Source organism: Mytilus galloprovincialis, chromosome 4 (assembly GCF_965363235.1).
Source record: "Mytilus galloprovincialis chromosome 4, xbMytGall1.hap1.1, whole genome shotgun sequence".
Lineage (NCBI taxonomy): Eukaryota > Metazoa > Mollusca > Bivalvia > Mytilida > Mytilidae > Mytilus > Mytilus galloprovincialis.
Genome location: NC_134841.1, coordinates 19543178 through 19567339, shown reverse-complemented (window position 1 = coordinate 19567339; position 24162 = coordinate 19543178). Strand labels below are relative to the sequence as shown.

The window sequence follows — 24162 nt, the reverse complement described above, 5'->3', positions numbered from 1 at the left end:
CTGCTTTTATAAGCCTTCTTTACTTATACTCTTTACCCTTTGTACGCTTTAGGTTATGTAACTGTTTAACTAACTAGCAAATAGTTAGCATCTCTTTTGATAATAGGATTAATAGGTCTGATAAATCACACGTTCAGGAGTGGTATTTGCAAAATTTATCAGTATTCAAAAGGTTATAAGAGAATATTGCTTAGTTCTCTCGATTGTAAGTTTTGGACAAATATCACCTCTTGAACATGATATATATCTGTTCACTGGTCATAAAAGTGATGACGTTATTTTTAAGGAATTGCTCTGTTTTTTTATAACAAGCAGTGTTATCTGGTTAATTGAATTTTACAATTTTTGATTAGTTTTAGTTATTTTAAGTTAATATCTCATTATTTTTAGCGAGAACAGTTTGATAATGTAACATATGAAATGAAACTGAATAAATCATTAGATAACGATGACGGAATATAATATAGATGGTCGCAGGTAAAATTAAAACTTATTATTAGCCATCGAATTAAATTATTGCTTAATTGTCTAGTTTTCACTTAAATCAAAACTAATGTCTATTTCAATGAACAATTATGAGGTCATAACCATATATAAAAGCAGTTATTTTAAAACGAAACAATATTCATCATTGCTAACAACTTTTGAATGAAAATGTATGTACCAAAGCAATATCCTATGGTAATATCATTAAAAAAATAAACAAGTTTAAGAGTTGTTTCGTTTGGACGTTTGATAAGTTGTACTATTGTTGTTATATTTTATAACATGTACATTTTGGTTTACACTAAATAATATCAAAAGCACCAATTTTGCTGCACTTGATGCACTTTTCGTCAACCAATGTCTCATTAATAATGATAAAGACCAATCAATTAAAAGTCCAAAACCGTATACAAACATCAAACAGCTGGGCAAATCATGCGGCTGATAAATAATTCCTTAATTCAAAAGTATTTTCAAAAATTTAAAACAGTCAATTTCAATGAAACAATATCCGAAATAATTCATGTTCTATTTTTTTTTTTTTTTTCTTAAAGTTTTGAATTCTTGGCATCAAATTATAATGAGCATATGTTACATTGTGTTATGGTAATATGGTATTAAGATTTGAAGTGAATTAAGATTAATACAGATTATAACTGTATACGATAATTAACTTGTTAAGTCGTCGTAGGTGATTTTTAGAGTGGAGGTGTCGTAGACGTTATCTCTGTCAATGTAATTGTTGTAGTACTTACCATTAGTACTTACTGTCCTTTTTATAAAGCATACTCATTCTCAGAGAGTTATCTCACAATTTGTGTATCTAATTCTTATGAAATTCTACTTAAAAGTCTCTGTATTGTAAATCAGACTTGTTGCAACCGCTACGTTAATAGTCTTAAAAAAACTAATCTCCAAAAGGATCAGCAGGTTGTTTTGGTTTTAGACCCAGTGTTCGTACACTGTTTTTCTTAGTACCGCTGTTTGTATTTTCCAGTCAGCTTTGATGCAGCCTAATGTGCGAGAGAGAAATAATCACAAATGCGCACAAACTTTCAGTTTCGAAATCTTGCCCCATTATAAGTCTTGAAAGAAATTTTAAAATTCTGCTAATATTTTGGAACGGAATAAGGACAATGAAATTGTAGGATTAAACTTTGGGGTTAGACCATATCCAAAAAGATTCATAAACAGCGCTCCATATGCATTATATAACAAATAAACTCTAAGTAGTAATCGTTAGTTGATTTATTTCGATATAATAGGCAGCAAGATGCATTTATCCACCTTTTCCTACCTGATAAACTTAAACATTTTCCTTTTTATTCTAAAGACAGTCACATTAACGTTAAAACAACAATAAATCCAGAATTACATATCTAACGGTTTCTTTTATACTGCAATCAGTCTAGACAGTTGAAGATTTTGTTCCTATTTTTATTAATATCCACAATAAATACATTTTTCTATTTATTGAATTATTGCTTTCATTCGAGTTCATTTAGGCTACATGTTTCCCTTTTTGCTCAATTGTGGAAGAGTATATAGTTAAGGTTATATTTCTCAGCGGAATATTAATTGCCGTTATGCTCGAACCCAAGGTTAATAATCGAAAATGTACATGGGCTGTGTAATGGCTGTCAACATAATTAAAAGGATGGAAATAATCTCATCATAGATACCAGGCTTGCAATTTGATATTTGCACCAGACGCGCTTTTCGTCTACAAGAGACTCATCAGTGACGCTCGAATAAAAAAATGTCATTGTGGACCAAATTAAACCTTCCTAAAAGTTTTGCCAAATATAGCTAAGGTAATCTATTCCTGAGGTAGAAAAGCCTAAGTATTTCAAAAATTCAAAGTTTTGTAAACGGTTAATTTATAATTATGACCATATCAATGATAATTCATGTCAACACAGAAGTGCTGACTACTGGTCTGGTAATAAAAGAAGGCTTAAAATTTGATGGACGATTAAGTCAAAGTTCAAGGTCGTTGCTGCTAAAAATCATATTATTTGGGGTAGGTGATTTGCTGTGGATAATTTGTTTTCCTCAAATGAAACTTATGTGGAAGCAATAATAGGCATGACGAATCCTATCCATTACAGGTCAATAGGTCAAGGCTGTTCAAAAAGGACTGAAATTCTAAATTTAGGTTTATTTTGTTCTTTCTGGGAAAATACTTGAAGAACACAGTAAGGATTTGAATAAAACTTTTTCCAATTTTTTGATAAAAAAGAAACCCTATAAATTTGATGCCAGAAGGTTAAAAGTCAATTTCACGTTTGCAAAAAAGTGCTTAACATAGTATAGAATTCCGAAAATCTTCGAGATTAACAGAATTGGATCATTGGCTTAAAAACTATAAACCAAAAAGGGATTGCATATTATCATTTTTCTAGTAGACTGAGGAAAATATCTTGTTTTTACATTTTATCAGAATCTTTTAGATGAAAATCTTTTCAAATGACCTCTTTTAAATTTGCAGCAAAATTATTCGACATGAGCTCAAACCCTTTCTTCCAATAACAATCAGTTTTAAATCAAAATAATCATTAAAAGAGAGCATGAACCTAAGAAACAAAACATGACATTAGATTACTTACAAACTTGATAAATTGCTTGTTTCTTACACTTATGGGAAACTACAAACTGGACTTGACAAGACTAAATCATTTACTCTATGAGTATTTAAATAGTTTACGATGAACATAATAAAGTAGATTCCTGACAATATAATGCATTTTCAAGATATAAATACTAAAAAAATCATCCATTAAACCTGATCGAGGACCAAATTATCGAGTCCATTCTTCAAGATATAGCATATATTGTTAACTTACGTAATTTGATTAATGTATTCTTTACTGCTGACTAACGTCAGTACGAGTATTAAGTCTGAAACAGTTATTTAGTTTAGAGATACTCCTGTTTTCCCATGACAATCAAACAATTTATATGCTTCTTATTTTTTTTTTAAGTTACTACGCTAAGGACAAGTTGAAACAATTGCATGTTTGTAAATCTTTTTTTTTTAAACTCTTAATCGAGATCGCTAGTTTTGCCATTATTATGATGATACTTCTGATGTTTTAATGTTGGAGATTTTATAACTATTACGTTGGTTAGTCTTTTCTTGTACAAGACTTTTCAAAATGAAGTTCTATTGTTTCATCAATTTGACGATAATAACTCTGCATGGAACATATACAAGATGCATTTTATTATAAAATTAAATGTTTTGAATTAAAAACAAAATTATTCCACTCCATTATCCTTTTAAGTGTTCCTTATGCTCTCAACAATTAAGTGGTGATACATTTGAAATAATACCTTAAAATCGAAAAAAAATCTTCCCTTAGATAGAACATTATGCTATATAATCCATATTTAAATATCATAAGATTAAACTTATCACCATTTGTTTCAAAAAGGCTATCACTGCGAGGTTGGTCACTTTCCTCTTAATTTGTATTATATACTAAAAAAACATCTTAATTAAACCTAGTGGAATTTGAATATTTAAAAGTCAAAATCTGACATGTTACTATACATAAGAACTCTAAATTGTTTACTTTAAAATCCAACTATATATTAGGTCTTCAGATATAATAATTTAAAATAATTTTTAAAAAAATGAAGCACTGAACGACATCTATGTTTAAACAAAATAAACTATTCAGTTGTAGTATGCTCGAGGTAGTATGATAAGACATAAATCCATTCTAATTTTAAAATTGCTTCCTATTCATTATTTTTCGTGCAATATATCAACATTTGCAATAAACTCTATCATAATTCTTGGTTTGAGCCATCTATAAATTTAGGTTATTTAATTGAATGTTCAGAAACATGACATACTGTGGTCTGAATGTCATAAAAACTCATCAAACTATCAGGCTTATAATTATCTACGCTAGACGTCTACATAAGACTCATCTTATAAAACTTTCAAAATGCGACAGCGTTAGTAAAAGAAAATATTCAAGGATTTTTTTCAAAAGAAATAACTAGGTAAATTCATGGAAAACTGTTTCCACCTCTTTTCTGTAAATTTTCATCATTAAACAACTTAATTTCTTTCACGTCAGATTCTATTTCACAACAATATATCTTTAACGATATTTGAAACTTTTCGTAACTTCTAAAACACACTTTTACATATTTTTTTCCGTATTATTTGCAGTATACACAACATTAATATCACGCTGAGACATTTCAACAACATGTATCCTACCTTTTATAAATGGAATATTAAATAGAAAAATAACAAAAACTTCAATAAAGTCCATGCTGATTAAGTTCTTCTAGTACCACGTGCAGACTATGAAAGTGATAGGTAAGAAAATGATCTTGAAACACCTGTACATAATTAACTCTAAAAACAATCAATTCTTCACGTTAAGGTGTATTAACAAATCTAAACAATTCTCTCAAATTCCAATGAGCATTGTTTTCATAAATGATTCAAACGAACAAATCCTTCTCATCCAATAGCATAGTAGGTAACTAATATTAGAATCGATTCCGGGATACGCCGGAGAGTTCTGCAACCTAAGATTCTGATAGCAATTATGATAGGAAAGAAAACAGATTCACTCTATAATTGATATCATTTATCATGCCTATTGTCAAAAAACTTACAAGCTTTGAAAGAATATTCTTAACACAGGAGTTCGATATTAATTTGTTTTTGTAAATACGCCAAGATATCATCGGGCTGCATTCAAATAAGCATTTTAATTCATCGTTTAATGCTATTTCCCAAAACTACTCGCTTGTTGATGCTTTTGCAATTTATTTGTTCTTATCAAATGTAAAGTTAAACCAAACATATTGATAGAACAAATGTATTTCGAAGTTTTGCTAGATCAATAGATATTTTTAGCTGGTTTTAATTATTGTAGTGAAAGGAACTTTTCTTTCTGAATTCTTTCTTAACCGTCATGGCGCCACCATTTGTCAAATGGTCAGAAAAGAACAAACAAAAAACAAATAGTTTTATAATCTGTTTAAGAATTGAGGGAAGCATATCATTTTCTTACATAAGAATACATGACGGATTTGGGTATTACTCATAACGGAAAAATAATATGAGTAACCTATTGCACATAAATCACAGTGATCGAGTGGAATTCTTATCAAACATTATTTTTGCTATGGGAACTGTTGGTAACCAATTTCAGCTGATATATTATATTAAATGCTTTACAGATAAGGCCGTAAAAGGGATGTTTATTTCTCAGATACATAGTTTAAAATATAAATTGGTGTTTCCCCCTTTTATTTGATTCCTTACCAGATTCGATTTAATAGTTAAATTTCCGAAAATTAGTAAAATTATGCTAGTGTTAACTAAAAAACACCAAAAAGATATACAATTGGAAGGTTGCTGGAAGATATAACAAAAGATGAAAAATTTCATTTTTGCAGTTAACTAGTTCCTGAGTTTTCAATTTTCCTACAATGCACATTTTGAAATTTATTTTAATCAAAATGTGTTTTTTTCAAATCAATTCTAATTGCAAATTGAAATATACTTATCTATAAACTAAATTCATTTGGCGTCGAAAAATGAAAAATGTCTCTTTCGTATTATCTCATAATATCATATGAACCAAAATATCCTAGTCGAAACCGAATTTCATTCATGTTTACATTTAAAACAAATTCACATCGTCAAAAACATGCGTAGTAAATTTCAAGTTGATGTGACCACAACGTTATAGCAGAAACTCAAACAGTTGGAAGTCCAGATTAAATACGAATTTGAAAGTCATTGAAACTTTTTAAACCTAAAATATCTAAATATTGTGCCAAATACTGCTTGGGTCATCAATGCTCAGGGTAACCAGAAATTTTGTCAAAAGAAAATGAACGTATCATTGGTAGTTCATGTTAACAAAAGTGTTGCAAACAGGGATTGTGACAAAACGTTCCCCAATCAGTGGCATCGGCTCAGTAAATGTAAAACACACAAAAAGTTACATAAACTACCATCAACCACGCGAAATATGAATGAAAAACTCTAATTTGGTATGAAGACCTAGATCTTTCATCATTGCATTTGATATCTAAATTACACGCAATGCTATATTACGTTTTCTACATTTGAAAATGCCTGTACCAAGTCAGGAATATGACAGTTGTTATCCCTTCGTTTGGTGTGTTTGAGCTCTTGATTTTGCCACTTGATTAGGAGTTATATCTCATTGACTATGAGGATCGGTTGAAAACAAAATTTTACGACAAAAGAGATGATTTCAGTTTCCCAATAGTGAAGCGTTGGGAAGCTGATATCATCACTTCGTTGATTTAACGGACCCAATGGCGAGTTGGTTGACCGTTATGGAATATCTGTTATAAAGATAAAATCGGATATGTTCCTTATGTCGTAACTTCAATCCCGTTCCCTTTTCACGAATATGACCTACCGAATTGAGACTTTTTACCTTTATTTGTTACATTTTTACCTATTGTGTCTGTTTGTTAAGTTCATGCATCATTATGAATATTATTAAATTTGATGCGACTGTCGTACAAGTGAGAGGTTTAGCGCTGTTACGTAAGGTTCAATCCACCATTTTAAACATTTGAAAAAGCCTGTACCAAGTCAGGAATATGACAGTTCTTGTCCATTCGTTTTTTATGTGTTTTGTTATTTGATTTTGCCATGTGGTTATGGACTTTCCGAATTGATTTTCCTCTGGGTTCAGTATTTTGTGATTTTACTTTGTTATGATTTAACCAATTGCCCAGCGAAAGTGTATTCCAAATTATTAACTTTAGTTTTATCAGCAATGAAAATGGGTCTTTAGAGTGTCTGTGAAACAACATACTCTAGGGCAGTGTGAATCAGATGTAAATACTTAAAAGTCAGAAGATCGAAAGACAGACACTCTAAGTTTAATTCCTCGTTGAACGATATAAAACAATCGACTACTATATAAGTTATTAAACAATATTTCACCTAAGAGTCCAGCTGTTTATTAATCAGTCTGATGAATTTGCACAAATGATTCAGCATACTGATGTTTCTAGTATTCATCAAATCATGAAATTTCAATATATTTGGTCTATTTGGTTTCAAATTTTTTTCTCTGTTATAATTAAATTTCGAACATTTAAAAATATAGTGGAATTCATCCCCAATATTTCCTGAATTGCATAGTTTACAATTTCGATACAAATTTCCCACCTTCCAGTTTCAATAGGAAGTTTATGACTGAGTATCCTGAATCTACAAAAAGTAATAATATTTTTATCATCTAGGATCTTAAGATAATTTTCTCTTTCAGCATTATCTTTGAATAGACGATAATTAATAGCTTTTGGCGATTCTAATGAGACAATGAGTGCCAATTTTGTCTAAATTGGTCTACAACACTAACTTTAACCTTATGATATAACCATGTATTACCAACAAGGTACTGTGCATTACAAACATATGATAGTCCACAACTATCTAGAATAAATGTTATATTATTAAGCCATGGAATACTCATCCCATACTTTTTATATACATATTCATACAAAACAACAGGAAGTTTTTCTTGCTTTCCACACATAAGTTTGACCAGTAATTTAAAAGCCGCAATTTGATATCAATGTCCAAAGGATATCTTCCAAGTTCTCCATAAATCATGAAATCTGGCGTTGACTTCTTTACATTTAAAACAAATTTACAGAATTTAATGAACCCCAAGGGTGACTGGGGTATAGAAATATGGTTACTTGGTCTTCTCCCGACCGGCGCGTCCGTTTGGCTGTTCGGGATGTATCAAGTTCGCAGTCACGTCAAGTCAGAAGGGGGACGTTAAATTCGATGCCTCGTGTTAAGAGAGTGCCACGCTCTTTGCACGTTAAGAACCCTTACAACAACTCTTTGAGGGGTCCGTAGGTGGCCGGTTTAAAGGCAAAATTTCTGTCCCTATCCAATATACCCTCATTTTACAGTGGCAGTCCAAATTTCTCCGACCATCATCCTAGATGGCCTCTATTACAACAACCTACCTATTGTATGTATTGTGAATTTGTTCTCGTCCTGAATATGCATGAAATATTTGCCACTGGACGTAAGTAACCAACAATCAATCAATCAATCAGAATTTAATGTGGACCCTTTCAATAACAGAATTATTGCCGACTCCCCAAACTTCACTTCCATACAAAAGAATAGGTTTTATGTTTTCGACCTTTGCGGATAACATCGTACATAGCGTGTGTGGCTTTTTCTGTTTGTGCTTTTTTGATTTCGAAAAACTTCCTGTTCTAGAAAAAAAATAGCACCAAGGTACGTAAACTCATTTACAATTTCTAAAACAGTATCATTATATTTACATTCTATATTTGATAACGGTCTACCTATTGAAAAAACTACATTTTTGCTTTTATTTACATTAACCTTCAATTTCCAAACTTCACAATAATTATACAAAGAGTCAAGCTGCTTTTGTAAGTAATTTTTTACTCTGCCAAAAGAGCTGTGTCATCTGCATACAGAATCAAAAACAAATTTAAATAGTAGTCTAGCTCAATATCTATATCATCGGATACTGGTTTTAACCCTTCTACATCTTGTTCTTTTAAAAAATGTTCAAGATCATAAAAATACAGAGAAAATAATAAAGGTGAGAGGCTTTCGCCTTAACGTACACCAACATTACAAGGAAAATACTCTGAAAATACACTACCATCAAAAATTCTAGATTTAATGTTACTATACATATTTACAATGGTATCATACATTTTTCCACTGATAAAATTCTGCAGAAGTTTTTGCCATAAAGCAGATCGCCAAACTATGTCAAATGCTTTTGCAAAGTCTTTAAAAGCACAAAAAAGTTTTTTTTTTGTCTTTCGTATCTTCAATAGTTCAAAAAGAATATGAAGGACAAAAGTACTATCTATAGTTGAATAGCTTTTTTCTAAAACCTGATTGATTTTCATTCAACAATAAGTAATTTCCCCAAAAAGTGGATAGTCTTGAATTCAGAACTGAAGTGAATAGCTTTCCCATGGAGCTAAGAACTGTGATAGGTCTATAATTTTCTGTTTTTTTTTGTTTTTTTTTCAATCACCTTTATTTTTATAAAAAGGAATAATTTACCAACTAACCATGCTTCTGGAATTTTTCCGGAATCGAAAACAATATTAAAAAATTGAACATAAATAGGCATAAAAATATAGCATGTACTTTTGATATATTCGTTAATAATTTTGTCATCTCCATATGCCTTTCCATTTTTTAAATCTTTAATACAATTGAAAATTTCTTTTTCTGTTATGATACTATTAAGAATTTCATTGAACTGGTTTGGTACTTGCTAAACAGGGATATCGTCGACTGAATCTGACGAATTCTAGTCTTTAAAGAAATCAAAGAGAACATCGATGGAAACTTTTGGATTACGTTTTTTCCTTTTTTCATTTAATATTTTCCAGAACTCCTTAGAGTTACTGTTTTTTAAATTTTGCATTTTTTTTCTAAAAGTCTTTCTATACTCTTGTATAGAACAATTCATCTGCTTTTTATACTTTCTCTCTACATCTTTCATTTGAGCTTGATTATCTGTTGTTTTGTTGTTTTTATATCGTCGTTTTGCTTTTCGTGAGCACTTTCTTTGCTCCCAGCATTTTTTGTCAAACCAAAGTTTGCTTTCCTTTGTGTTCTTTTTAACCTTCGTGTTATAAGTAATAGTACCTAGTACCTTTTCAGCTGATTCCAAAAGTATTTCATTTATATGTTCGGATAATTTATTAACAGAATTTTGCGACATAACACTTGAATGCAAAAACACTAATTCATTTTCTAATTCTGCAATCTTATTTACATCAATGTTCTCAATGAACTCTTGTTTTTTATTTCTTATCCCATTTTTTTTAACTTTATATTTCACTTGTTACATCATTGTTTCCAGCTTCAGTTACATCAGCATTGCGCTCAATTTTAAATTTTAACAAACGTGTCAGTGGACAATGTACATCTGTACCATAGTATTCTTCAAAATAAACTTACTGACTTATTGAAATAATTATTCAAACTGTACGTTCTGTGTCTTCCAATAAATGAGAGGTTTAGCTAGCTTTAAAACCTGGTTCAATCGACCATTTTTCTACATAAGAAAATGCCTGTACAAATACAGGAAAATGATTTTCTTTTTTAAATATTCCGCGATGTTTAGTATTTTTGTGATTTTTTTTTTATAAAAAGAGCGGACAACGTAGACTCAAATATCTTTTGAAGAAGAATTGGCCCATACTTTTATATAACAAAAACCACACACTTTGATTCAAACGAAAAGATACACGTAGTTGATACTGGCATTGATCCAATACATTTGAAGGACGTGATTTGTTTACAATATATCGGACTTCTAATGGGACCAAGCAATAATCATCTCTTGTCGGCTTGTTTTTCTTTCATTTGTGGTCAACACGAATCTACGATAAACGATAATGTTTTTCCAGTTCAATTTCAATTGTCAACCTTCCATTTATTAGAAGTAAGATATCCCCTCTCCCATCATACAGCGTTTACACATCATAACTAAAACGTTACCGGTGTTCATGTTGACAGTAAAATATGGGTGTTCCTGAGGAAAACAAAATAAGGGTTATGAAGACTGAACAGTTGTTGAAGTGATATATATCAAATGATTAAAATGAATGTGTGACGAGCTAAACACATTTAACAATTCAAAAGTAAAATCGAACAGTTTGTCTCGTACCCCCAGTTTAAGACTAAAGTGAAATATACAAAGATGTAAATTAAAACAGTTGTAGTTTGACCTGTATTTAGTGTCAAATTATTTTAATTATAATGATTTAAACATGATTAAATCAAGAATAATGTGTTTGAAATCAATAAATTTGTGTTTTTGTTTCCAAAAATGAAGAAACCGTTATTTTAGCTGTTTTCAGGTAAAACTGAAGAACAGGATGTAGTATAATAGTATAACCAACAGCCAATTTCATATGATTCTAACAATTCTAAAAAATGTATTTGATACAGATAAGTAGAATTGTAATCAGTATTTGCAGTATTAGTTAGCGGTCACTCACTAGAGAGTAGTTTCTCCACAGACTAATTGATTTCTTGCGTTTATTAGAAACATCTTGTTTAGTTTCTAGACTTCATGAACAATGTTTTCGCATTTTCTGTCACAATAAACTAAAAACCTAAATAATATTACGAAGCATCTTTTATTTAAAGGGCATTCAAGACCGTATGATCCACAGAGTCAATAGTAAATATTTCAACGTTATGCCTCCTCTAATCATTTTGCGGTCCGTACTAGCTTGCATCGGCTATACTACATAGGAAATTATAAATATCGTTTCATATTGGCTTCTATTACATGTTTTACAACTTTTTGTTCCTTACAACAACTACAGAAATTGTTAAAAACATTTTTCTTACTTATGTGCAATAACGTTAACGTACCATATTTTTCTGAACTAGATGCGCATTTCAACACTTGATGTCTATTCGGTGATGTTTGACGCCGAGTTAGTCACCCGGATTTAATTCGATTCATACCGTTTGAACAGCGGTATACTACTGTTGCCTTATTCATATAGCCAAAAATATCAAAAACTATAGAATTTATCATTTTCGGAGTGAGGACGACTTATTTTGTATTTTAAACAAATTACATGCTTTTCATATTGCTTTCATATTCAATTGACGGCTAAGACTTTTTGAACTTCTTCGATTCACTTCCACACCACCTTATCAAGCAGTAGTTTTCTTATAACTTAAACCTCCTTTGGAATATCTGATTCCAAATATCTTTGGTGCAACTCATTTAAAACCTTCTTCTGTATAAAACAAAACATGCTAGATATGCTTGAAAGAATATTAATGAGATGATTAAATCATTGAATGTTTTGCTTCACGACATCTTTGCAATAAAGTGTATCGATATGTTTTAGGAGATCCTGTAATGGCAATATTTATCTTGAATTGTTAGGAATCATAATTTATGACAACACATCTTATAACTATTTGGAAATCTTAGCCGTTTGACCCGAAAATCGGCGCAAGTTGAACCTTTGACGTCATACAATAACGACTTTTCCATTGTGGCGTCAGATATCTTTCTGTTATGCTGCCTTTGTGATGTCCAGTAATGGCGAAACAAATAGCGATAAGGTGTACAACGTCCGTATAAAGAACATTTTTAATAGAAAAACTTTATATTACTTAGCCTTGATGACAGTTTTGCTTTAAATAATCCACGATCGAAAAATAATTCCGAAAATATAACCAAATGGAACTGGTTTTAAATAAATAATATAAAAAAATATGATAGGGTTTTTTCATATTAAGATAATCTAGTTTAAAACAGGAAAATCTATTAAAAATTTACGATAATTATAAATTTATCAATTTATAAATTTACCTATTCTGAAAGATTATTCATTAATCACTGAAAGAAAATCTTTAAATTGTCTTTATCGGTTCTAATATAGAAATTATTTTTAAATAAGATAAGATATGTATAATGAGATATGTATCGTTCTACAGTTATCTATGTACGGCATTTAAACATTTTTAGATTACTGTCACTTTAAATATCACGTATGGTCGATTAAATGTACTTTATATTTTGGAATCGCAGAAGGTCAATTGTTTTTTTCAGATTGTTTCGGATGTGTGAGACATAGTTACGTCGAAAGGATGGGCTTCTGTTGAGAATACATCCTCTAGCATACAAATTCAGACTTTCTCAGAATATAACGATAAGAAATAGTACGTTGTTGGCAAATTTACAGATCAAACGAATATTCAGATACCTTTAAAGATCCATGACGATGAAGCCATATATATCGTTAGTTTAGTCATGTCGTGTATCTGTCATCCAATTTGTAATTGCTCACTTAATACTTCTGTAGTGTCGGATTCAGTTGTTCTTACTCATAACCCAGCTTCTAGAGAAGGTTTTGAGTTGAATTTATTTAATTCCATATAATATGAACATCTACAGTCGCAACGTGTCAGATGAGATATGTAAACGCTAAACGATTAGGAAAAAGGTTATGTGATTTTTGAGAAACGGCAAAAGGACAATGAGAAAAACATCATGTTTGTCATACATTCAATATGTCATCTGTGGCATAAAGATAGCCAAATTAGTTTGTTGCATTGGTTCCCACGGTTCGTTTTTGCACTTAAAAGGGTTGAATATTGAAAGTAATATCATGGAACAAAACAACTCAGTTGTTATAGAAGGGGAGGGTTATTATTTGGCTTTATGGAAATTACACTAGTGCGACTGCCGTTTCTTCTGATAACTGATATTTATGTCTTGTTCCACATGCACTTGAGTCATTCATTACATGTTTCTGAAATAATCTTCATCAAGTTCGTTTGAAATTAACAAAACATAATTTGATGCTAATTAAGGAACTAATTTCAGATGATATTGAAACAGATTGGTTAAAAGCTGTTTCTACTGCTATCTTTAAGGTCAAGCCGCACAGGAATACTACCAAAGTTATTTATAATAAAATTATCAATTCAAACTGTTGTTATATAATATAAAAAAAATATTAAAATATATAAATTTACAGATCTGATTCTACAATGTAAAGCTAAAATAAGGGTGCATTTACATGAATTATAGCATCATTCTAAAGATTCTAAAAAAAACTTGCTTTATTATTTTGGTGCTTTGGATACTGTGGTTATTATATTTGTTGTTACATAATTAATTATTGAAAATTAAAGAATGTATCTCCCTCGTGCAAGGCACTGATTCCTTGGATTGTACTATCGCAGTACACAATCAGTCTAGTTATCTGCCTGAATCTGCAAATTTGTAGACAGATGTGCAATTTTATTGATTAGACTGTTTATTTATATGAAGAAAACATGTTGATTTATTGCATTATCCAACATATTTAAACAAATACCAAACATTTATATTTTAGAATCAATTTTTTTCAACCGAACCCTTTAAGGGGAGATATCCCTTTTAGTAAAAAAAATTATTATACTGGATTGATAGGGATATTTTTTTATTTTACTTGTAGCAAGAAAACCAGTTTGGTGACACCATTTTTTTCTTTTTATTTTCTAAAAACATATTATAAAATCCATCTTCTCACAATTTACAATTTATTTCAAATTCAGTCTCATAGATTTCATTTTATGCACACAAATGTGTTTTTTTTCTTTCATGATCATTTTAAGCAAAATTAGTCAATTTTCGACGACTCATAGCTTGAAAAATAGCACGGTGACCCATCCATTTTATTATATTTTTGAAATGAGCATAGTAAAATCTTCAATTTAGCAAAGTATAAGAAAGTTCTAACGCGAGAAACTAATATCTACGATCTACCTTAATAGGAGTTAGATTTTCAAATATTTTGGTCTGGAGCATCAATGAAGAGACATTTATTAGTAACATGTGCAAAACTTGATCCCATAATGCTATACCATATTACCATTGTAATTTGACACAAGTAATCATCAGTTGGTCATGATTTAAATTATGAACTTTTGTCTCGCTGTCGTAAATTAGTGGTAATCTAGTATGGGGACATAAACATCACTATATGATTTTCTGATTTAATTTTTGTCTGTCGATACAATAATTTAAAATCTTATAAATGAGCAAATATGGATAATTTCTTTGCGTCTAACAAATTTAAAAAGTCTATAAGGTGATTGATTCAAAGGCTCTATACATATTAATGCAAGGGAATAAGTTTGTTGTTTTTTATTGTTAATTTGATTTATGTTGTATTAGATGAAAAAATGTGGAAATGGGGGTAAAATTTATACGACACATCTCATCGACAAGTATATCAGAGTAAATTAATAAATTTGAAATTGAACACATACAAGTTCATTAACATTATCATATTATCAGGTGTTAACATTTTTATACCGAACGATGTAGTTCTAGTTGCAACGAGGCATAATTCGAAAGCGTTATCATTGTTTGCTCTTTTTTTTCCGTTGAGTTACATAAACATTTCATTTAAAACACAGGTAAGGGGATGTTTATAATTAACATTGATAAACTAGAAACATTGTAGGAGTTTGATGTTACAAAACATCTTGCAAAAGTATTGAAAAATAAGTGTGACAGCAGTTTTTAATTGAAAGTTGTGTGGTTTATAGCATCCTTTTGATATTCTAACTGGTGCCTTCTGATGACTTTTAATTAAAAATTAAATTGATTGAAAAACTTTATGTAGTTTGAATAAAATAAAATTGTTCTACATTATTAAGACTAAAAACATACCAATACTCAGTACACAATGTCATGTGTATTATGAATTCGTATCAGCCGCCAAAGCACCAAACAATGCTGCATGTAATACAATTGTTCCATACTAAGATGACCGAATCTGACCGAAAAATTCTAATACCAATATTTTCAAATTCCTGCTAAAATAAAGATCATAGGTTATCATGTTTAACCCATGATTGGACTTCAGTTGCTACAGAACACCACTAATACTATGCATTAGCTTTACAAATTACATCATAACCATATACATTTCATTTTATATCTGCATTAAGGTAAATTACGGCGCGTGGTATTGTGTTGGATACTTGTCATGTTGGACTTATGTGTAGTTTGAAATCATAATTTATTTTTTTCAAAATATGCTTTTTTATCTAACTTCCTTTATACTTATATGAATATTATTGGTTTGAAGCGAATACGTGGGGACTGGGTACATATAATATTTGGCCAGGGATGTGTTTTTTGTATGCATCTGTATAACGAGATCAGGCAATAATTGAATGATAAACAGACATTTTTATGATTATCAGGAAATTACAGACAGAGGTTACATACATTTTCGATTTTATTTTTATGATATCATATCCATACCAATTATAAAATATACATACTGCTAAACAATAAATCAAGATATGGTTGTAAAAGTTTAAGGTTACTATTTATGTTACACCTTCTAAACACGAATGCACACATTTTCGCACACACCAAACGCTTGAATAAAAGTTAAACTGCATTCTCTTCTTCTTTTCCTCGAAGACATCACTGATGGAGACTTATTGTCGATTCTTTAACAACATGAGCAACACAACGGGTGTCATAAGTAGAACATGATTGTTCGCATTTCTTAATCACATGATAACATCCCTTTAACTCCGGGTCTTGTTGGGGTTCGTGTTGCTCTTTCTTTAGTTGTCTATGTAGTGTTTTTTAGTTCTTTGTTCGTTGGGGTTTTTTTTTTCGAAATTTGCTACTGTGTTGTTAGTTTGTCTTCGATTATGAGTTTAAAATTACCATCTTAAACATCTGTTTAAAATATAACAAAGTTACTCTAAGGACTTCCATTGCATTATGTAACTTGATTCATGATGTATCCATGTCGTAATCACCTCTTACCCACATTAAATTTTAGAGACAGCTGCTTCCTTGTTTTAATTCTTGAAATGAATTATTTTACTTCGTCTTTTCATTTTCAACTTCATATCTTTATACAAAATAGATATAAGAAGATGTAGTACGAGTGCCAATGAGACAACTCTCCATCCAAGTAACAATTTGTAAAAGTAGGTCAAAATACGGTCTTCAACTGCAAGCTATAAAGGGCCCAAAAATTACTAGTGTAAAACCGTTCAAACAGGAAAACTAACGGTCTAAAATATATAAAAAAAAAAACAAGAAATGAGAAACAATTATGGAACACATCAACAAAGCACAACAAAGCACAACCACTAAACATCAGATTCCTGACTTAGGACAAGTGCAAACAAATACATATAAAAATAGTCGTCTTCTGATTAAACTTCTTAAAACTTACTTAAATATACATAAGCGATAGAAAAAGGGAAATGTATTTCCTAATCATTTATGGGGACACATAAAGTTCGCCCCAAACAACAACTATTGCTTTATGATTTCCAAAGTCAGTCCACTTCAAGTCGTGATTGTTTTAAAAACATGTCACTTTCATCATAGTCTTCCAAAACAAAACACTTTGAATTAAAACAACTAGCAATATTTCGAAGCAGTGTCTATTAACGTGTTTCAGGTTTTTAATTTTATGTTTGATGTTATTAATATTAAAGGTTTTTTCTCATATATCAAATTTGAACATTTATTTGTCCAAGAGTATTTGATGTTAGTTCTATACTATTAATGTTCAGTATTTTCAAGTAAAAGTAAAATAAATACTTAGGGTTTGATATACTCAGTTGATCCTAATATGATATAGTACCAACAGAACACTAATTACAAGTTTTTAATCAACCAATCATAAAGTATAAACTCGAAAATGTGTTGTTTTGCTTCTGTATATGTATCTTTTCTTTCAAGGCTAAGAAAGTAGATAGAAAAGAAATCTTATGATAAGAAAATAAATGAAAATAATAAATATGCAAACGTGAAAGTATATTGATTTAATATATCAATTTGAGACCCAAAAGAATGGAACGAAAACAAATTATGTAGACACAGACGACAGAATAAAAGACGCGGGCTTTGATAGGGACACCTTGAGTGACAGATGTATTATTTAATGTTTCCGCTGGAAGAATGATCGGGCACAAACGTCACTCACGCATACCGGTAAAAATGGGAAATTACTTCGGTATCGATCAGTGAAAGATTATCAATCAGTCTTATCGATGAAACAAACTTGCTGAACATGTCTCTGGAGAACCGTGATAACAAAAACAAGCGTAAAATGGCCAATTACCGGTGTCCCATTCCGTTCTTATAACACTTCTACAAATATTTTATATCTTCCTATGCAAACACGCTCTAATAGGGAATCAATTGAGATGTTTACAATTTGACATGCAAATCTGCCAATAATGAATTCATTTGTTTAATTATTTACGTTTATTGTGGATTTTAAAGAGAAGGGTATCGACAACTCTTTACCTTTCTTATGATATATTTATTTAGTAACATGTAATCCTTCATTCCAGCACACAAATTTTAATTAATTGTACACGTTCCCGTTAAGTACATATCGATAGATAGACAAATCACATTGATTTAGTTACAATATTATATTATCAAGAGACGTTGCTTTATTATATATATTTATGTAGCATTATCTAAACATATGGTTTTATTTTTTTTCATATTTCTCATATTCAATTGGAATACCGTAACTATTTTATTGAAATAGATGATTAATAACGACAATTCAATCCTGCTTCATGATTCGAGAAGCAAGATTTATCCAGAATTATGGATTGACTGATCATAATGTTTGCCCTTATTTTCACTTTTCTTTTTTTGGCAAACTCAAGATGGAAGCGTTGATAAATCAAATAACTTATTTTCTTTAAATTCATCCCTTCAAAAAAAAGTTGACTGAGCGTTTCTAATGATTGGAATTCCAGAAAAGCGATTCAAATGCACCAAAATTATAAAGGGAAATATTTATTTATTACATTCAGATTCTTAATTCACATTTTGTTCCATATAAACCCAACCATTTCCAAACTAAGATTATTGGCAATGGACAATAATTGATTACTACATGTACTTCTACTCGGTATGAAGTAAACATTTATCGGAGAGTTTTTGAAGGAATAAAAGATAAGATGCGACTCCAGCTGTATAAAGATGGAGCGCAGTCTCAAACATAATTACCAGTTAGTGACTACCGACAACTTATATATCCTACAGAGCTAGAAATTATACAACGTTATTGATACAATCAAATCTGATTGATACCGTACCTGATCATTTTAATGTGTTTGGCTGCTTCCACTAAACTGGAAGTTAAACCTTACGTAAATAAAGTACAGTATATTCGTTAAAAAATAAAAATTGTGTATACTAGTATACTTTGTTTGTACGTTTTTCTGTTTGCTCTATCTGTCCCATATGGTTTTTTTCATAAGGTATTTAAGTTTCTAAATAGAAAGTTGATGAACCAGGTACGTTTCGTCCTTTTCTTAAAAAAAACACACAGTGCATTGGAAGGTTCCAAGACCATGTTGATAAATATCCCGTATAGGATCTGGATACTGAGAATGTTTGTCATCTTAATAACGTGTTATATTATTCTTTTATTCGTCTTTATAGATATTACTTTCGTTGTTAAATTGGTTTTGGTGGTATCCATATGTGGGGGCTTTGTATTTATACATCCCGTCAATGTGTTATTGATCTGTGATCATTTTTGTATTCTTGTCTTTCAATTTTGCCAATATACTTTGTCTTTATGCCTTTTGAGTTTCTTTGTTGCATATGACGTGGCTCTTTACTTCTACATCCCGTTATCATGTTATTGTGCCATGGTCATTGTTTGTTCACATATTTGTTTGTTTTTATAGTGATTACGATAATAACACAATGTTGACTGATATACCCCTTTGTACATGTTTGGCTTTATCAATATTTCGATTTGAGCGTCACTGATGAGTCTTATGTAGACGAAACGCGCTTGCGTACTAAATTATAATCCTGGTACTTTTGATAACTATTTGACCTGTTTACTTATAATGTCTGTTTGTTTAGTTCACACATCGTTGTAAGTATAATAGTATTTTATGCAACTGTCATACAACATGTACTAGTGAGAGTTTTAGCTAGCTATAAAATCAGGTTTTTTCGACCATTTTTTATATTAGAGAATGCCTGTACCAAGTCAGAAATATGTAAGTTTTTGTCCATTCGTTTAATGTGTTCGAACTTTTGATATTGCCATTTTATTAGGGACTTTCCTTTTTGACTTTTCCTCGGAGTTAAGTATTTTTGTGATTTTACTTTTTTAAGAGCAAGAGGTTTTTACTTTGTTGTTTATATTTTGTTTACCCTTGTCTGTATGTTTAAATCAATTTGCCTTTATCTATTTAGTGTATACTATATACCGTATGCTATGTACCAAATGTATATTCAATTACACGAAACCTTTTTTGTTGGCCTCTTTGTTAGATATATTTGTATGTTTGGTTGAATTTTTTCGTTATGTTGTTTGTCTGTAATGTATGTTTACACATTTTTGGTTACTGGATCCTAATGATTGTCATATTTACTTATTGTGTCTGTTTAGGTTGCACCACAAATTTTGTCAATATAATAGAATTATAAAAAAATTGCCTTTCAAGTCTAGGTTAAGATAGCTATACAACCAAGTTTAACAAACCATTTTATTCCGGAAATGTTGTAAACAAGTCAGTAATATGAGATTCGTTTTATTCGTTTCGTTGGTTGATAATATCTAACGTTCGATTTGTTTGATTTTAAATAACACCATCAAAAATTCGAATCTTGTGCGTGTCTATAAATTCAGCAAATCTATTTAATCTTTAGAAATTTGTCTGTGATAATAATGTTTTTTATATTCTATTTTGTGACGTTGACCCATTTATGTGACGGTCAATTTACATTTCTTTTGTGGTGTCCTGGCCATGATGTAACGTACTATTATATTTAAATTTAAATATTTCTCTGAACTGAGTGTACTTGCAATTGTTTGTATTGTATTCCTGTCACGTCGTGTTGTCATTGAAGTAATATTTATAACATTGCCATTAAAGCGGGAGGTTCGGCTACCCTAAAAAAATAGGTTCTAACCACTTTTTGTGTTATCAAAAAGTAAAAACACAAAAATACTGAACTCCGAGGAAAATTCAAAAAGGAAAATCAAAAATCAAAAGGCAAAATTAAAAGTCCAAACACATCAAACTAATGGATAACAACTGTCATATTCCTGACTTGGTACAGGCATTTTCTAATGTAGAAAATGGTGGATTGAACCTGGTTTTATAGCTAGCTAAACCTCTCACTTGTATGACAGTCGCATCAAATTCCATTACATTGTCAACGATGCATGAACAAAACAAACATACTCAAAGAGTAAAAATGTCAAAAATAGGGGTACAACAGTCAATATTGTGTTATCATCTTAATATCACTACATAAACAACAAATGAAACAAAGTAGCACAAAAAGGCATACATCAAATTTAACATTCTCATTTTGCTTTTCTTATACGGCTGAATTTATCTAGTATGTAAAGTCTACCCATAAATGAAAGAAGGTTTTCATTACTGGTGTAAAATTGCGCGTTTGAAATTCGCACAGGTAGACATAAAAATAATTTTGTCGTATGACGGCATACATAATTGCAGACTCACGTAAAGTAGATATAACAAAAAACAGACACAGTAAAAATAATAAATAAAATAATGGTGTGGTTCAAAGTATGACGGGACACATAAGTACAGTTTCACGTCAAATACGGCTGAATTTATCTATGTAAAGTCTACCCATAAATGATAGAAGGTTTTCATTACTGGTGTAAAATTGCGCGTTTGAAATTCGCACAGGTAGACATAAAAATAATTTTGTCGTATGACGGCATACATAAATGCAGACTCACGTAAAGTAGATATAACAAAAACCAGATTTAACAGTAAAAGTAATAATAATAAATAAAATAATGGTGTGGTTCAAAGTATGACGGGATACATAAGTACAGTTTCACGTCAAATGTATATCATAAAAAACAGACTAAACAGAAAAAGTAGTCTTATTGAATAAAATAGTTTAGTCATTCATAGTATGTCAAGATCCTTAAGTAAAAGTAATATCAATAAATGAAATAATTTTGCCGTTCAAAGTATGTGGTTTTACGTAACCACAGAGTCACTTCAAATGAATATCTAAAAAAGACATATAAAAGAATACTATAATACGTAATTAAGATGATAACAAACGTCAGTACGCAAAATCTATACTTCAAGACCATCTTGTATTATTTGTGAAGTTGATACGGAATATTTATCAACAAGTTCTGGGTATCTTCCGATGAACTTTTTTAGAAAAAGGACGAGACGTTCTTTGACATACCCCTGGTTTATCAATTTTCTGCTCAGACACTGGTGACGTTTTACAAAGTCTGAATAGGAGCTGCAAGCTCTTGAATACCTAATAAGTTGGGAAATGTATATTCCATATGCAGGTGAAGTTGGTATATTACTACTAAGGTGGGGGAAATTGATAATTTCAAAATTAAAATCGTCTCGTTTGTCATAGATTCTGGTACTGAGATGACTATGTATGTCAAATTCGAGGTATAAGTCTAAAAATGAGGCAGAGGAAGCCGTGTCTGTGGTCTCTTTAATTTCTAGTTCTGGTGGGTATATTAATGGAATCCAATCAGAAAAGTTCGGATTGTTAATGGAAAGAACATCATCAATATATCTGAAAGTGAAATTAAATAACCTGGCTTCTTTGATCTTCTTGTTTTTGACAAGTGTCTGAAGGAACTCCGATTCATATGAAAATAAGAAGAGGTCGGCAAGGAGAGGCGCACAGTTCGTTCCCATAGGAATGCCGACAATTTGTTGAAAAAGTCTACCTCCAAATTCAACAAATATGTTGTCAATAAGAAACTCCAGCATACTGATCACTTGTTCCTCTGTGTAGTATGTTTTACCCTTTTGTTCCTTATTAACAAAATATGCCTTATGGTATCCCAAAGTGATAAATTTATAGCGTATGCTACCATTTTTATGATGAAAAGCATTGTGAATTATTTCTTTTAGACGGGTTTTCAATTTCACATGGGGAATGGTTGTATACAAGGTTGAAAAATCAAAAGTTTTAATAGAACTAATTTCAGAAAAAGACCGAGATTTAAAATTATCCAGAAGTTCTTTAGAGTTTTTCAGAATCCACATATGGTTAATACCACTACGTGAGTAAACAGTTTCACAGTATATCTGAAGACCCTCTTTAACTGCGGACAGAATTTTAGTCAATCTAATGGACAATTCTTTAGTAGAACAAGCAGATGAGCCGGCAATGTACCGTTGTTTGTACGGAATTTTGTGAAGTTTAGGTATCCAATACAACAAACAGTCCGTTTCTATATATATTGGCTTTTGCTATTGTTGTAGTTCAGTGTTTCTATTGTTCCGTTATTTTTCCTCTTATATTTGATGCGTTTCCCTCGATTTTAGTTTTTTACCCGGATTTTTTTTTTTTTTTTTTTTTTTTGCTGAATCGAATTATTACTATTGGGCAGTGGTTTTATGAACTCTTTGTTTGCATTTATCTTAGTATTTCAGTTTGTAAAATTATTTTATTGTATGATATTTTGTCTTTAAAGAGGCACTAGCTACAAGATATATAAAAAATCTAAAATATGATTTTTTTTCAATCAATAATGAAAGTGAAATAATAATCCGCTTTATGCAGCCAGTCTGGCTCAATTTTGTCAAAATATGCTTAGAAAATAGATGATGAATTATTCACTTGCACATGCATAATTCGACCTCATTGAATCCGTATTTATATGAATATCAATTGAACCTCTTAGCTAGAGATGAATAACGCACGAATTGGGCATGTTAAGTTATTTAAAGAAAAAGAATATCAACATTGAAATAGAAACAAAGGTAGATCATTTGAATGACTAATTCGATCCACAAAAAAAGCATTCTTGTACAGGTAAAAACGATGGTTAACATATATATTTAGTCGATAAAATTAAATTAAACAGACCTAGAGAAACCCCAATTGCACGAATTCTTAATCTTTTAATATCTATATTTATGTTTACATCGCTTATATGACCATCGGACGTCCTCGGAAGTCAACTCGATCGTTAATAAGATGGCGTCTAGACTAAAATACACTCTAAACGAAGCTACATATTATTTACCCCATGCCGTGTAAATTGTTTATTTTTGACAAT

General features: G+C 30.6%; 1 protein-coding gene across 3 annotated transcripts in view; it reads right to left on the bottom strand.

Annotated features, from left to right (window-relative positions):
• Positions 1 to 24162, bottom strand: part of LOC143071563 (lachesin-like) — an 84941-nt gene that overhangs the window by 56667 nt on the left and 4112 nt on the right. Inside the window, exon 1 of one of the 3 annotated variants that reach the window (XM_076245941.1) lies at positions 4727 to 4938. The exons of 1 other annotated variant lie outside the window; for it this stretch is intronic. In XM_076245941.1, coding sequence (XP_076102056.1) covers positions 4727 to 4781 — 55 coding nt within the window. In that variant the 5' untranslated portion in view covers positions 4782 to 4938. Of the gene's footprint in view, positions 1 to 4726; positions 4939 to 24162 lie in introns of those variants that run through there. One more of the 3 variants, XM_076245939.1, reaches the window with a different exon arrangement.